Below are 12,488 nucleotides of genomic sequence, written 5' to 3' on the forward strand. Positions count from 1 at the left end.
GAAGGGTATTGAGTGTTATACACCCAATTAGACTTATTTGAGCTCATTTTTCAACAAAAGATAAATTAGTTTTTTATATATTTTCATGCATTTTGCATTTAGAGATTGGATTCTGTTTAAAAATGTTAACGGAGATTCGTTAGGACTTTGTTTTATTCGTTGTAAATCTTGAATGAGAGAGTTTAGATCGCAAGTATTACCAAAATGTTCATTGAGGAGTTATTTGATTTCAGAATACGTCCAAGGCTGCGTGCTGCTCTTCCGCGATATTTGTTTTTTATGTGAATCACTACTAGAACTTGTTGGTTTCCTGTGGACATACTGTAGACATGATCACAAGCATTTAAAAACGTTTGCAAGAATATTTGTTTTCCTTTAAATTCAGGGATTATTGAAAATATTTCAACAAGTTTGTACAGTTCTACTTTTATTGATTGAACTTCTGAGCTATCGGACTGTATGTTTGTTTGATGATTTGAAATTAGTTGTTATTATTTAAATATTATTTTTTTGAATGGTTGAACAGTTTTGTTTTGTTAAATTAAACAAATGGAAATATAATGATTTAATGTTTTACTTACAATTGGAAAATCATCTAATCGTCGTGTTCTTTACGCTGATTTAACTACCAGGGGCTTCACTGGGTGTTCCTAATCCGTAGTTCACCGTGAGTGAAGGCGGCGTCTTTTTCTTCCGGGGTTGGTTTTGCTGTCAAGGGATTGGAATCCACCGTCGTTCGTTGGAAAACTCCTGTTCCGGCTTCGTTCAAAGATCCTACCGACTGCGCCAGTTGTTATATTTGATGCACAAATATAATATATAAAACACTTTATTCATTTAAACTCTTTATAATATTTACACTTAGAATATTTAGAAATGGAACAGGAAATACGTCTGATTAATCTGAAGTCTATTAAAAGTGAACGTTTGTTACCGGACCTGTCTAACTTTTGATACAATTAAAATGACGGGGTAAACAATATTAGAGTCATGTGGAAAAGTACTGTTGCAATAAACAAAAAAATTAAAAGAGTCTTAAATTCTATTCCAAAATTCCACTAACAATGTAATTACATGATATGTATTAAGATTTTTTAAGAGACATGTACGTACCTGCTGTGGCTGACTGAATAATTTGTTCGTCTGTTAGTGCTTTGGTTGCTACAATGTCATCATCAATCGTAGCGTATTTTTCAAAATCGAAATCGTCCCATTTCTTCCTCATTTCCACTGTAATGGCGGTTTCAGTTACCGTAGAATGAGGATCTTCTCTATGTTTTATTAGCCACTCATTTATTGGTACTTCGTCATCTAAACAAAAACCATCTTTTTCAAAAAATCCGGCATGTTGAAAACAGTTTGCAATTATTTCACGCGTGACCTGCTAAGCCAGATGAATAAAATTTACAGCATTTAAAATGCTTACTGATAGATATTTTTTACTGTCAAATGCTTCTACCATCTTCATTAGCATAATTTTTCTGTAATGACTTTCTAAAGAATTAATTACCTCTTGATCCATGGGTTGCAGCTTTGAACTGGTATTAGGCGGCATAAAAACCAAACTGATTTTTCCATTGTTAACTACCAGAACAAGACTAAAAACTAAACTTATCAAATTCACTCTTTTCACGATACAGTCTGCAACACTACTGATAAAATGAATGTACTTTACATGAGAAGTTAAAATCGGGCAACTAAGGGGGAACCACAGGAATTACACGGGGAATACCCGAAAAGTTTGCTATAAACGGAAATTTTATACCTTACGTAAAAAAAATTGGTTCACTTTATCCGAAAGTTTATTAGAAGTCGGTTCATTGTAACCGGATAAAAAATGTATTAAGCCGGGTCTAAAATATGTAACAAAACATGTTGGTAACAAAGTTATACAACAAATTAGTTGTGTAACTTGTTATAATATAGCAGAAGCATCTACACTACATAACCAAAAACAAAACAAAACAGTGCGCATAATTTTTGCAACATATCAGCTGGTAGTATATGAAATGGCGTCAAACGTAGGAGAAGCAATTATTGCAGCAGTAGCTTGTGTTATTTTGTGTGGACGGCATCGGCGTGTTAAACGAAGATTTTGGGAGCGGCCATCATTAAAAGATCGAGAAAAATATAGTGGTACAGCTTTTTAACTGATCTGGAAAGAGATGACCTAGATCGATCGACAGGAGACATTAAATCTGATGGTAGTTTTAAAAACTTCTGCAGAATGACAAGTTCTGATTTTGAATACCTTATAAATGAAATCCTCCATAAAATAGACAGGGAGGGCACAACATTTCGAGATGCAATTCCAGTAAGAGAAAGATCAGCAGTTACGCTGAGATTCTTAGCAAGTGGAGAATCCTACCAAAGTTTGAGTTATTTATTCAAATTTTCTAATATTGTGCCGGAAGTTTGTGACGCTTTCATTGACTGTTTGAGCGACAGAATCAAGTAAGTATTTTTTTGAAATATTTTATTCATTTAGTTTCAGAAGATAGAAATAAATACATACATGTAACTTAAAGATTCACTAATATATTTATAAATTTGTATTCAGTATTGTCTTCTGCTCCTGTGCATGATTGAGTGTCAACAGAGGTTTTATTTGGTGTATTGGGGTCTGCTTGAAATGGTGTAGGTGGGGAAGTAGCTGGTGTATTGCATGATTGAGTGTCTATTGTAATTAATGTGGCTGATAAAGCAGTAGGCGTTGGTGTCCAAGGTGATGGTATGTCTGAGCACTCTGCTCGGTAGAGAATATTATTTATTTCAAATTTTGCGTGGCTCATCACTGATTTGCTTTTGAGGTTCCGCAAGGTGCTCGCTACATATTCACCATATACATCAAATTCATCTCGCTTCTTCACGTTACTTGATAATTGTTTCATTACAGCGTACACTTTTTCAGATTTCGTGTCTACTGCCCTTCTCTTGCTGGATTTAGTTACAGGTATACGTGTAATAGTCTTATCTACAGTTATTTCTTGACGTTTTTATGTTTCACATTGCTCATTTTTATGTGGCTCTATATCTATATGTAAATATCTCTAAACAAACAATATGTAAATACCTGCCAAGCTACGATAATTGTATTTAAATGCATATAATGATGAAGTATTTTTGGACAAAGTACCTGCGTTTTTAATTAAATAAATATTGCATTTTATATTTGGCAGATGAATGCAAATCTTGCGCTATTTTGATTTTATTGTATTATTTATGGTATTTGATTTGTACCAACCATAATTTACAGCAGTTTCTGATATGGGTATATCTACTATTGGGTCTTGTTCATCATTTGTAGGAGCAGTGACATCATCCTCTTCGCATTGTGGAATTTCTATTAATTCTTCATCGGGTTGGGCCACAGACATTTTATATATATCTTGGCTAGTAGATCGTTGGAGGTTTTTATTTAACTTTTTATTCTAGGGATTTGTTGAATTATTTTAAATAATTTTGTGGATGGATTATCGTTAGTTTCTTTAGTATGAATTTCTATTCGAATTAGAGCAATTGCGTTGGTATTTAACTTTCCTTTGTATGTAATTTTATAGTCAAACTCTTCAAGATTAATTCTCCATCGTAAAAGTTTTGAAGATGGGTCTTTCACGGAAAATAGGCATTGAAGCGACTTGTCATCTGTGAGGAAATTAAATTTTTTACCAAAAAGGTATGGTCTGAAGTATTTTGTTGCCCAAACAAGACATAAGCATTCTTTTTCAATTGTGGAATAATTAAGTTCTGAGTCGTTAAAGTTCGTGATGCGAAAGCGATTGGCAAATCTTGACCTATTGGTACTTGGGATAGTACTGCGCTAAGCGCTACATTGCTAGCGTCTTTTGTCAAATTGAAAGTTTTTGAAAAATCTGAATATTGTAAGATCCAGATGTATGATGTAATGATTGTAAGAAAGATAATAATTCTGAAGAATCTTTTTTAAAAACTATATTTTTACTAATAATACGTTTTTTTAACTTAACAATTTCCGGTGAATAGCTTATAGAATTTAATAGTGTACCTATATTCAGCACAAACGTGGGCTAGCGGTTGGTCAGCATTTCAGATTCCGTTCAGATATTATTATAGCGAAACTGGTGTATAGTTTATAATTTTCATTGAAGAGTAAGTAACCAGTATTATTTAAGATAAAATATTTCTTAGAGCCGGATTCACAGCTCAACGATATTTCTGCTGGTTTTGGAATGATATAGTTTAGGTGTTAACAATTTCCCTCATCCTTCGTTTATGTGTTGGCCTCCTTTGTAGGATGACCTGAGTGAAGTGTTAATTGTTCTTCGTCTGTTCTTTTATGTTCGCTTATTCCTAGTATATCCCATTTGATATAGGAGAGTTCTTCCTCGAGTTCTTGTAGTTTCTGGGTTTTTGATAAAGTTCTGGTATTTAGAGTAGCGATGGTCAGTTTTTGGTTTTGGTAGCCTATTCTGTACCGGCGGTCATTACAATATTTCAATTCGCTAATTGTATGAATTAGAGAAGAGACTTAGAATTCAATCGATATTAACCCTTCAATCACGGTATTTTGGCGAAATTTCTATAAATTCTACGAACCTCCCGAATATCAACTTAACGAAGACTTCACTCAAACTAGATCTTTATCATCTAAAATTGTTATTGAAAAGAGTGACATTTCAGGGGTTAAAGATGAAATGGCCGTATTAACTTACTTAGCAGGATATTGTTGTTGCATTGCATTAACGCAATTAAAGTGTACTTTCTGCAAGGAAAAATTAGTGCTTGACAAAGAATTTGTTGTAGAAGATTGCTTTGATTTAATTAAGGCACTTAACCGTGGATGACTTTTGTATCCGCATGAAAAAGCAATAAACATGATGCTTTACAGTTACATCATTCTAAAAAAAGTTATTCAGGATTTTAAAGATATATTTTTAGAAGCTTTTAATAAAAAAAATGCAACCTATTTCTAAATTATCTTATTGACCAAGGACACCTTACTCATTTTCAGGGCTGTAGTAATCATTCAATAAAAAATATTGCAAATATTATCATCAGCAGTGTCCAATACACTTATTAACAATTATTGTGGAAAAACTAATAATCATTTAGGGAATACCGAAATAACAAATTATTCATACAAGTTTACTGACCGCTTAAATGCACTTTTTTTGAAAAATTTATATTTTCTTCAGGTAGTGAACTTGGTATGCAAAACTGACAAAAAATGGGAAAAAATCATCCAATTAACAAAATGATTAGGGAATATAATCCATACCAACGCCCTTTTTTTTTCTAGTCTAGTCTTTTTTCTACAAATTGTGGAAATCTGAAGTATTTTACGAAGAAATGGTACTCTTAATTTCCTTCGCTCAGACGCACCATTTTCCAATTAAATTACTTTAAAAATATCACTGTTTTATAAACACATGAAGCAAAAATGGCGTGTAAAGTTATGTGTGTTCGTTTTTTTATGTTTGTCAATTGCTAGAGAATATTCCTATAAGCACTCGGTTAGAAATGTTCTTCCAGCATGATGGGGCCCCATCCCAATTTGGCCAACCTGTGAGAAATTGGCTAAACCAACATTTTCCAAGCAGGTGGATAGGTAGAGGTGGAACATTAAACTGCCCAGCTCGATCGCCTGATCTAAACTCTTTGGATTATTATCTGTGGCGTAATATGTCCAATATTATTTATGCCACAGAAGTAGATAGTCCAGAAGAGCTTCTAAGGCAAAAACCCGACTACAAATTTGCATTTGCAAAAACCCCTACTACTGAGCTGCTCTTCAAGAAGGCGTAGCTCCGTTAGGGAGCATTTTTCGATACATGTTTATTTGAAAAATTAATATTATTTTTGAGGGCAGATTTCTCTGTTTCAGTTTGGCCACATAATTTCGGGACACCCTGTATAAGTCTGAAATTAGTAATTTAATTCCTGTGAAAATTAAATATTTTTTTTGAGTCTTACAATGTTACATTCTAGGGACTATTCTAGGAAATCTAGGAAAAAACAACTATAAAAGTAACGTATTTTTATTAATACTACAGTAACATATTGTACCGTGGATGGCCGGGTATGAAACTCTTTCTTCTGCTTCCAACATTTATTCCACTCGGTACAACTTTAACTACGGAACAGGAACAAACTAACTTCTAAATTAACGTCAACTTCACAAACAATAACAATAACAAACGGAAAACACGCGTTTCGGACTCGCGGGGTTTAACCTCTTCTGCACTCAGGCGCGGCTGTCACTTCACTCCCCTGTGTGGTTCTCTTCGTCGCTTATATAGTTTTCTCCAGGTATCCCAGATAGTTCTCGAAATCTCCAGAACAGGTGCGAAATTTCCCGCTTGTCAGTGTCATATTTGACAGTAAATGGGGCCCAAATGGGGTTCCTATTTACTGAAATACCATGAATTTCGATCCCCCTTTCCAAACGTGAGTACCCCAGGCCATTTCCGTTACAATATTTAAAGCGATGTCATTAACTTCTTAACTATCTGGTTTGCATAACCGATCTTTTTTCCTGCATGTTGTTTTTTTGGTTTTAAACAGTCGTCTTTGTTGTGCAATCTTTTTATTATGGGGTATACTTTTAACTGTTTTGTTACAAACGTCGTTATTTTTTAAATTTGTAAAAGCGGTTAGAGTTGGCACGAGAGGAGCTAATGTTTGTTTTGCTATGTCCAACTCCTCAGAACACTCAAGGCTGTTGATAACTTTCAACAATTCAAATATAAATTTTTCTTTATCACTCATAAAGTTATCATTTCTATTTAATTTTGATCTAGTAGTTAGTGCATTAACAATCGGTATATTTTGATCATCGGTACTCAAGTTTTCGTCAATTGTTAAATAGGCCTCTTTATCTAAAAATAAATCTGGTGTTAGACTTAGATGACAACTAACGTAATATTATTATGTTGCACATTTGTCTAGTGTATGTCCCTCTTCCTAAATAATAATAATGTAAATACAGTGCAAACTAAATATATTTAAAACATGTAAATGGCTAGTCCCACTAAACTTATTTTACCAACAGGAGCTCATACAGCTTCTGGAGCGGCATGTTTTTCATGCCTGCCTTTCATGTTCTGTAATCCGCACGTTCGACGTTAAGAAGGCAAAAAACATGCCACTTTAAATGTCTCCTATAATACGGTTGACGATCGAAATTTCTAAAGTAGTTTTACATATCAAACTATTGCCAGGATATATTGTTTTTATCCTATCACAAATTACTAATGAGTCACTTTAAATATTTCGTCTATAGTCACATGACAATGCCAACTTCCATAATAATGACGTAATTTAAATAACCATTTAAAATAATATAAGACCAACTATTCCGATAGTTCTAAATGCAAGCAACAAAAACCAAACACAATTTATTACCTCTTATTTTCTGTTCATACTGTGTCTTCAAAACATGTTTTGAAATGAAAAAAATACCATCATTATATTCATATTATACAACACTTAACTTTAACTTTCCCCTAAGTTGGAAATGCCCTCAACAGAAAGTCATTTTTATATTAAAATAGGAAGCAACGACTTCTAATCACACAATCCATCGATTAGCTGTGTTTTTGTTAGCCTCGGGGCACTTATCTTCCACTACTTAGGGGATTTAAAGTATGTTATAAACTGTGGTTTACCTACCTAAACATCGAGAAACTGGATTGTCATCACTGGTGCCCGCATTATAAGTCTTTAGAAATTTACATAGGAGGTGGATATGCTTACACATGTTCCATTTAATTGAAGAGTCCAAGCACGAACATGAATAGCTGTGAAGGCACTTTTCACAGTAAGAACATACTAACTTGCAGTTACAATTAATCTGTCTTTCTTCAATTTGGTATAAATCTTGTGTGGATGATGATGGAATTGTCCAACCCGTTTCATTGACCATTACTGAATTAATATCTAGTGTATCACTAGTTTTATGTCTTGCTCGTAACTCTTTCAATTTTGTAGACATTTTTCCCTTGTTCACAACTGTTAAGTGGTTAAATAATTTATCCCGGACAAATTTAATTAAAAGGTATATAGCCTGATCAAGGCGTTTATTGACCTTTCCATTTAGGTCAATATATTTGATGCCACGGTGCATGTTTTCAATATGCATGTTGGTGTTTAGACCAGTATTTATACGGTAGCAGTAGGCCCATGACTCAACATTCCTTGCATAATATTCATTGAAATATTCACCAAAAGCTACAGTGGTTGTATCTCCTAACAAACTTTCTATAAAGGTATTAAGCATTGCAGAAAATGCATTTTTATCCGTTTCTTGAAGTAAGGCTCGAAGTTTTCTATAAACAACCACCTAAAAAAAATATATTTGGTTACTGTCAGCCCTAAATCTCCTACCACGGATCATTCTGACACACAAAGTGGACATTTAATATATGTTTGAAATATTATGTGAAGTAATTAATTTTAAACTAAACTTTAATTTAAAATTTAGCTAAAAAAAGTTTTTAACTTGATGTCTGTTAATTTTTAGAAAATTCACTGTTATAAAATATTTGTAAGATCATTTTATAATTAACAGTTCCTGATTATTATGAGAATTTTAAAAATATATATAGAAAGTACCTAACGCTTAAAAGCGACACTTATGCATTATAGAAATAATTTTTGTACATGCCTGCTTTTCCCTAGAATTAATCTTAGATAAATTATTACGCAGGCTCTATCAACGTGCCATGTGCAATATAGTCTGTGGAGGGGCAAATCCATCACTCGCACCCAAGCATTGTAAAAAACCGGAGCCATATCTTTCATAAAAACCTGTGATTTTAGTGATCTACCTAACTTGTTTCTTAGTCATAAAAAATATGTACATCATTTCTTCATCTGATCGGTTTGAAATTAGGAAGGCGCATGGGAATCCCTCACGCATGTCATCCAATATTAAAACTGTAGTTAGGTTAAACTCATACATGTTTAACCCATGAGTTTCGTCAACACAGATACAGACATCCCCATATTTATCCAGCATTTCAAGCTGGCCTTGATTCATGATTATCAAGACAGTCATCATTTTTTAGTGATGTATATTCATTGCAACATTCTGCCTGAGGTTTATAAAATAAAACAATTCCTGTATTTTCCATCTCTTTCACCCATGCTTCTACACTTATTGAATCATTGCTGTGTCTGCGGGCATCACTGTTAAGATTTAAACTTCTTTCTATATTATGTAAATATTTTTTTGTTAAAAGGTGACATCTCTCCAAAGTACCATTTATTGACTCTCGAACATCATCTAAAATTTTTTCAAATGGAACTTTAGATGCAATTTGCACAGCCAATGTTTGCCGTTCCAACGCATTTAAATTTACGTGACCCAAATCAGTGGTATGGCCTACGTTAGTAGTAAGTAACATAAGTTATTTCAAACTTGTCATCTATTTTCTTGACAGAAATTTCTGCAGGGCAATATCTATCGATTTTTTTTGAACCTCGAGTTTTCAGGTGTCGTATATGTTGCCCTTTACTCTTGTAAAATCCAGACCGATGGCAGATATACATTGTCTTAGTGAATATATTATTATTTTTTGTTCCATATGCATTTACAAATAGTTCATTCGTTTCGCTTTCTTCTTGCTTTTTTCAGGTCTCAAATTTTTCTAAACTATTAAAATACAACTGTTACAACAAAATACGACTATATCTATATCATGTCTCATTTTAAAATGTTCATGCAAATCAGGTTTTGTAAAATAACTCGCATCAGATTTATTTTTGCATAAAATGCACTTTAGGCCGCTGGATTTCTGTGCTTCATGGGATTTCTTGTGATATTTTAAATGCCGCAAATGTGTAAAATGTTTTTGACATTTATCACATTCAAAAGCGTATTTCTTAGGCTTGGTAAGTTCATTTAATTTATCTAAAATAAGAAATTAAAAAATGAATTCTTAAAAATTGAGGACATCATTTTTTTTACCTTTGTGATATTTTTTGACATGCTGCGTTAGATTCGAGTATTTTACAAATGTTTTATTGCACTCGTTGCAGACTGCAGAACACTTAAACGTTCTAAGGGGTGCCAGGTCGTTTAAGTTACCTACAAATAATATTTATACATAGCCAATAACTTTATTAAGGTTAAAAAAATGTATTTCTTACCTGGGTGAAATTTTTTTATGTGCGCCCTTAAATTATATGGTTCGCCAAAGTTCTTGTTGCAAATATTACAAGTTATAGTGTAGTTCATTTTCAAATTCAAAGTAAATTACAATAAATACAAAACCACTCGAAGAAATAAGAAACACTATACAATCGCAAATGTTTACTACTTTCTAACTTTCGACTTTTTAGGCATAAAATTTTTTAGATAACCAAGCGTACGCGTACAATGTCAAAGCCAAAGTGGAAACCGGGGCGCTAGCCGCCAGTATTTTTGCTACCCTGTCCATATTCATTCGAGTGACGTGGTCATTCCAGGCTCTACGACGCTTCCGTCCCCATCTGACTATGTCCTCGATCTCGCACTCGTTTCTTGTGTCAGTGTTCCTTTTCCTGTCTCTTAGGGTGTATCCTGCTATATTCCTCAGTATTTTCATTTCCGTTGTTCGCGGGATATTTTTGGTTCGACTGGTGTGTGCTCGGGTTTCTGTAGCGTATGTCAGTACGGGTCGTACGCAAGTTTTATAGATCTTAGTTTTAGCCTGTTTCCCCATGTGTTTGTAGTTCCATACTACGTCTCGTAGAGCACTTGCTACCCTGCTAGCGTTGTTTGCTTGGACCCTTACTTCATTGTCTCTGTTTTGACTGGAGGTTATTTGCACTCCCAGGTAGATAAACTTCATTACGGGCTCTACTAAATTATTATCGAGTGCGAGTTTACATCTGACGGGGTCTTTAGCGATTACGAGTGTTTTTGTTTTGGAAGTGGATATTTGCATGTTGTAGGCCATAGCTTTGACAGAATGCGTGCAACTGTTTTTGAAGGTCATCCTCGCTTTCAGCTATGATAACAGCATCGTCATAGCAAAGTAAATTATTTTTATTTCGCCAGTTGTAAGTCTGTACCCTCTGCCCGAGTTTTTGACGTGACTAATTATTTCATTTATTATTATGTTAAACAGCTGAGGGCTTAGAGAATCTCCCTGTCTAATTCCCGATGGCGTTGGAATTTTCTCTGGCAGTTTTTGATTTATTGAGATGTGAGTCGAAGTGTTGACGTTTAACTGTTTGATAGTTTCTATAACAGCTTCAGGTATGTGTTTCCTCCTTAAAATATTGATAACATCGAACAGTTTTACTCGATAAAGCAGAAAAATGCGGGTTTTCCGTACTCAATGGGTTTTTCCACCATTTGCTTGATTGTAAAGATATCGTCTAGCGTCGATCTATTTTATCTGAAACCTCGTTCTTCTGACATTTGGTGATGTTCGGTAAACGTTCGGTGATGATTGATTCCAAAATTTCTGTGAACAGTTTCATAGTTGAGGCTGGTAGTGTTATGCTTCTGTAGTTTTCAGGAGATTTATTATTAGATATACCCACGCGTAAAATATTGTTAGAATCCAAGAACGGATTCAATGAAATTAGATTGCCCTTTGATGATAAAGGTTTTCCTTTCATTAAGTCATGAAGATCGCTCTTAAACTCTTGCGCCTGTACTAATTGTACGAGCCGAAATAAGCTATGGTTCAATTCCTTGAGATAAAGTTTCGCCCAATCTAGATTCCGAGGAGAGTTGGCAGTTCTTAATGAAACGTAAACAATATGCGAAAACTCTCTCTAATCTTGGTCAGGATGGAAATCGTTCAAATAAGGAAAAATTATCCGTTACTGGAAAAACAATTGATTTTTGTTTGTCGCTGTTCTTGTAATTCTGACTCATGAAGATTGGTGCTATCAACGGGCCAATATTCAGAACCTTTAGAGAGCCATGAAGGTCCATGCCACCATAACTGGCTGGACATTAGAACCCCAGGACTGGCACTACGCGATAGAAGATCAGCGGGGTTTTCCGTGGTACTTACGTAATGCCAATCCTTTGGAGTGGTAAGAGTTTGTATTTGGGATATTCGATTTCCAACAAAGATCTTGAAATTATGGGATTCCGCTCTAATCCAAGATAAAACTACCTTAAAAATAGAGAGCTGTAACGAATCTATCACCTTCCCAACGAGTTCTGACAGAAGTACAGCTCCACACAATTGTAGCCTCGGAATTGTGATAGTTTTGAAAGGTGCCACGCGAGTCTTGGCGCAAAGCGAACTGATATGACACTCGTCCGACGAGTCCACAGCTCTTAGATAGACGCAAGCGCCATATGCGAGCTCACTAGCATCTGAAAAACCGTGAAGCTCCACCACTACGAAATCATTCACAAGAACATTCCTGGGAATAGTCAAATCATCGACGTCCTTTAACTGGTTGTAAAAAAGTCTCCATTCTGTTAATATAGATAATGGAACTGATTCATCCCAGCTTAATTGACTCTGCCACAACCTTTGAATTATAATTTTTGC

The 12,488-nt window shown here is 34.5% G+C and overlaps 2 protein-coding genes and 1 long non-coding RNA gene across 3 annotated transcripts; all 3 read right to left on the reverse strand.

The window, feature by feature from the left end:
• Positions 1 to 552: 552 nt before the first annotated feature.
• On the reverse strand, positions 553 to 1,303 carry LOC125502476. The gene is made up of 2 exons (XR_007280228.1): positions 1,114 to 1,303; positions 553 to 781 (listed from the first exon to the last, which is right to left on the reverse strand). It is a non-coding gene; the product is annotated as an uncharacterized LOC125502476 (long non-coding RNA).
• Positions 1,304 to 9,629: 8,326 nt separating this feature from the next.
• On the reverse strand, positions 9,630 to 10,296 carry LOC125503956 (zinc finger protein 33B-like). Its single transcript, XM_048665186.1, has 3 exons — positions 10,132 to 10,296; positions 9,950 to 10,069; positions 9,630 to 9,892 (listed from the first exon to the last, which is right to left on the reverse strand). The coding sequence occupies exons 1-3, from the start codon at positions 10,217 to 10,219 to the stop codon at positions 9,630 to 9,632; spliced, it is 471 nt and encodes a 156-aa protein (XP_048521143.1). The 5' UTR covers positions 10,220 to 10,296.
• Positions 10,297 to 10,319: 23 nt separating this feature from the next.
• On the reverse strand, positions 10,320 to 10,922 carry LOC109534252. Its single transcript, XM_019899849.1, has one exon. The coding sequence runs from the start codon at positions 10,920 to 10,922 to the stop codon at positions 10,320 to 10,322; it is 603 nt and encodes a 200-aa protein (XP_019755408.1).
• Between the last annotated feature and the right edge of the window lie 1,566 nt (positions 10,923 to 12,488).

Source organism: Dendroctonus ponderosae, unplaced genomic scaffold (assembly GCF_020466585.1).
Source record: "Dendroctonus ponderosae isolate FM_Combo_2020 unplaced genomic scaffold, Dpon_F_20191213v2 Dpon_F_20191213_1, whole genome shotgun sequence".
Lineage (NCBI taxonomy): Eukaryota > Metazoa > Arthropoda > Insecta > Coleoptera > Curculionidae > Dendroctonus > Dendroctonus ponderosae.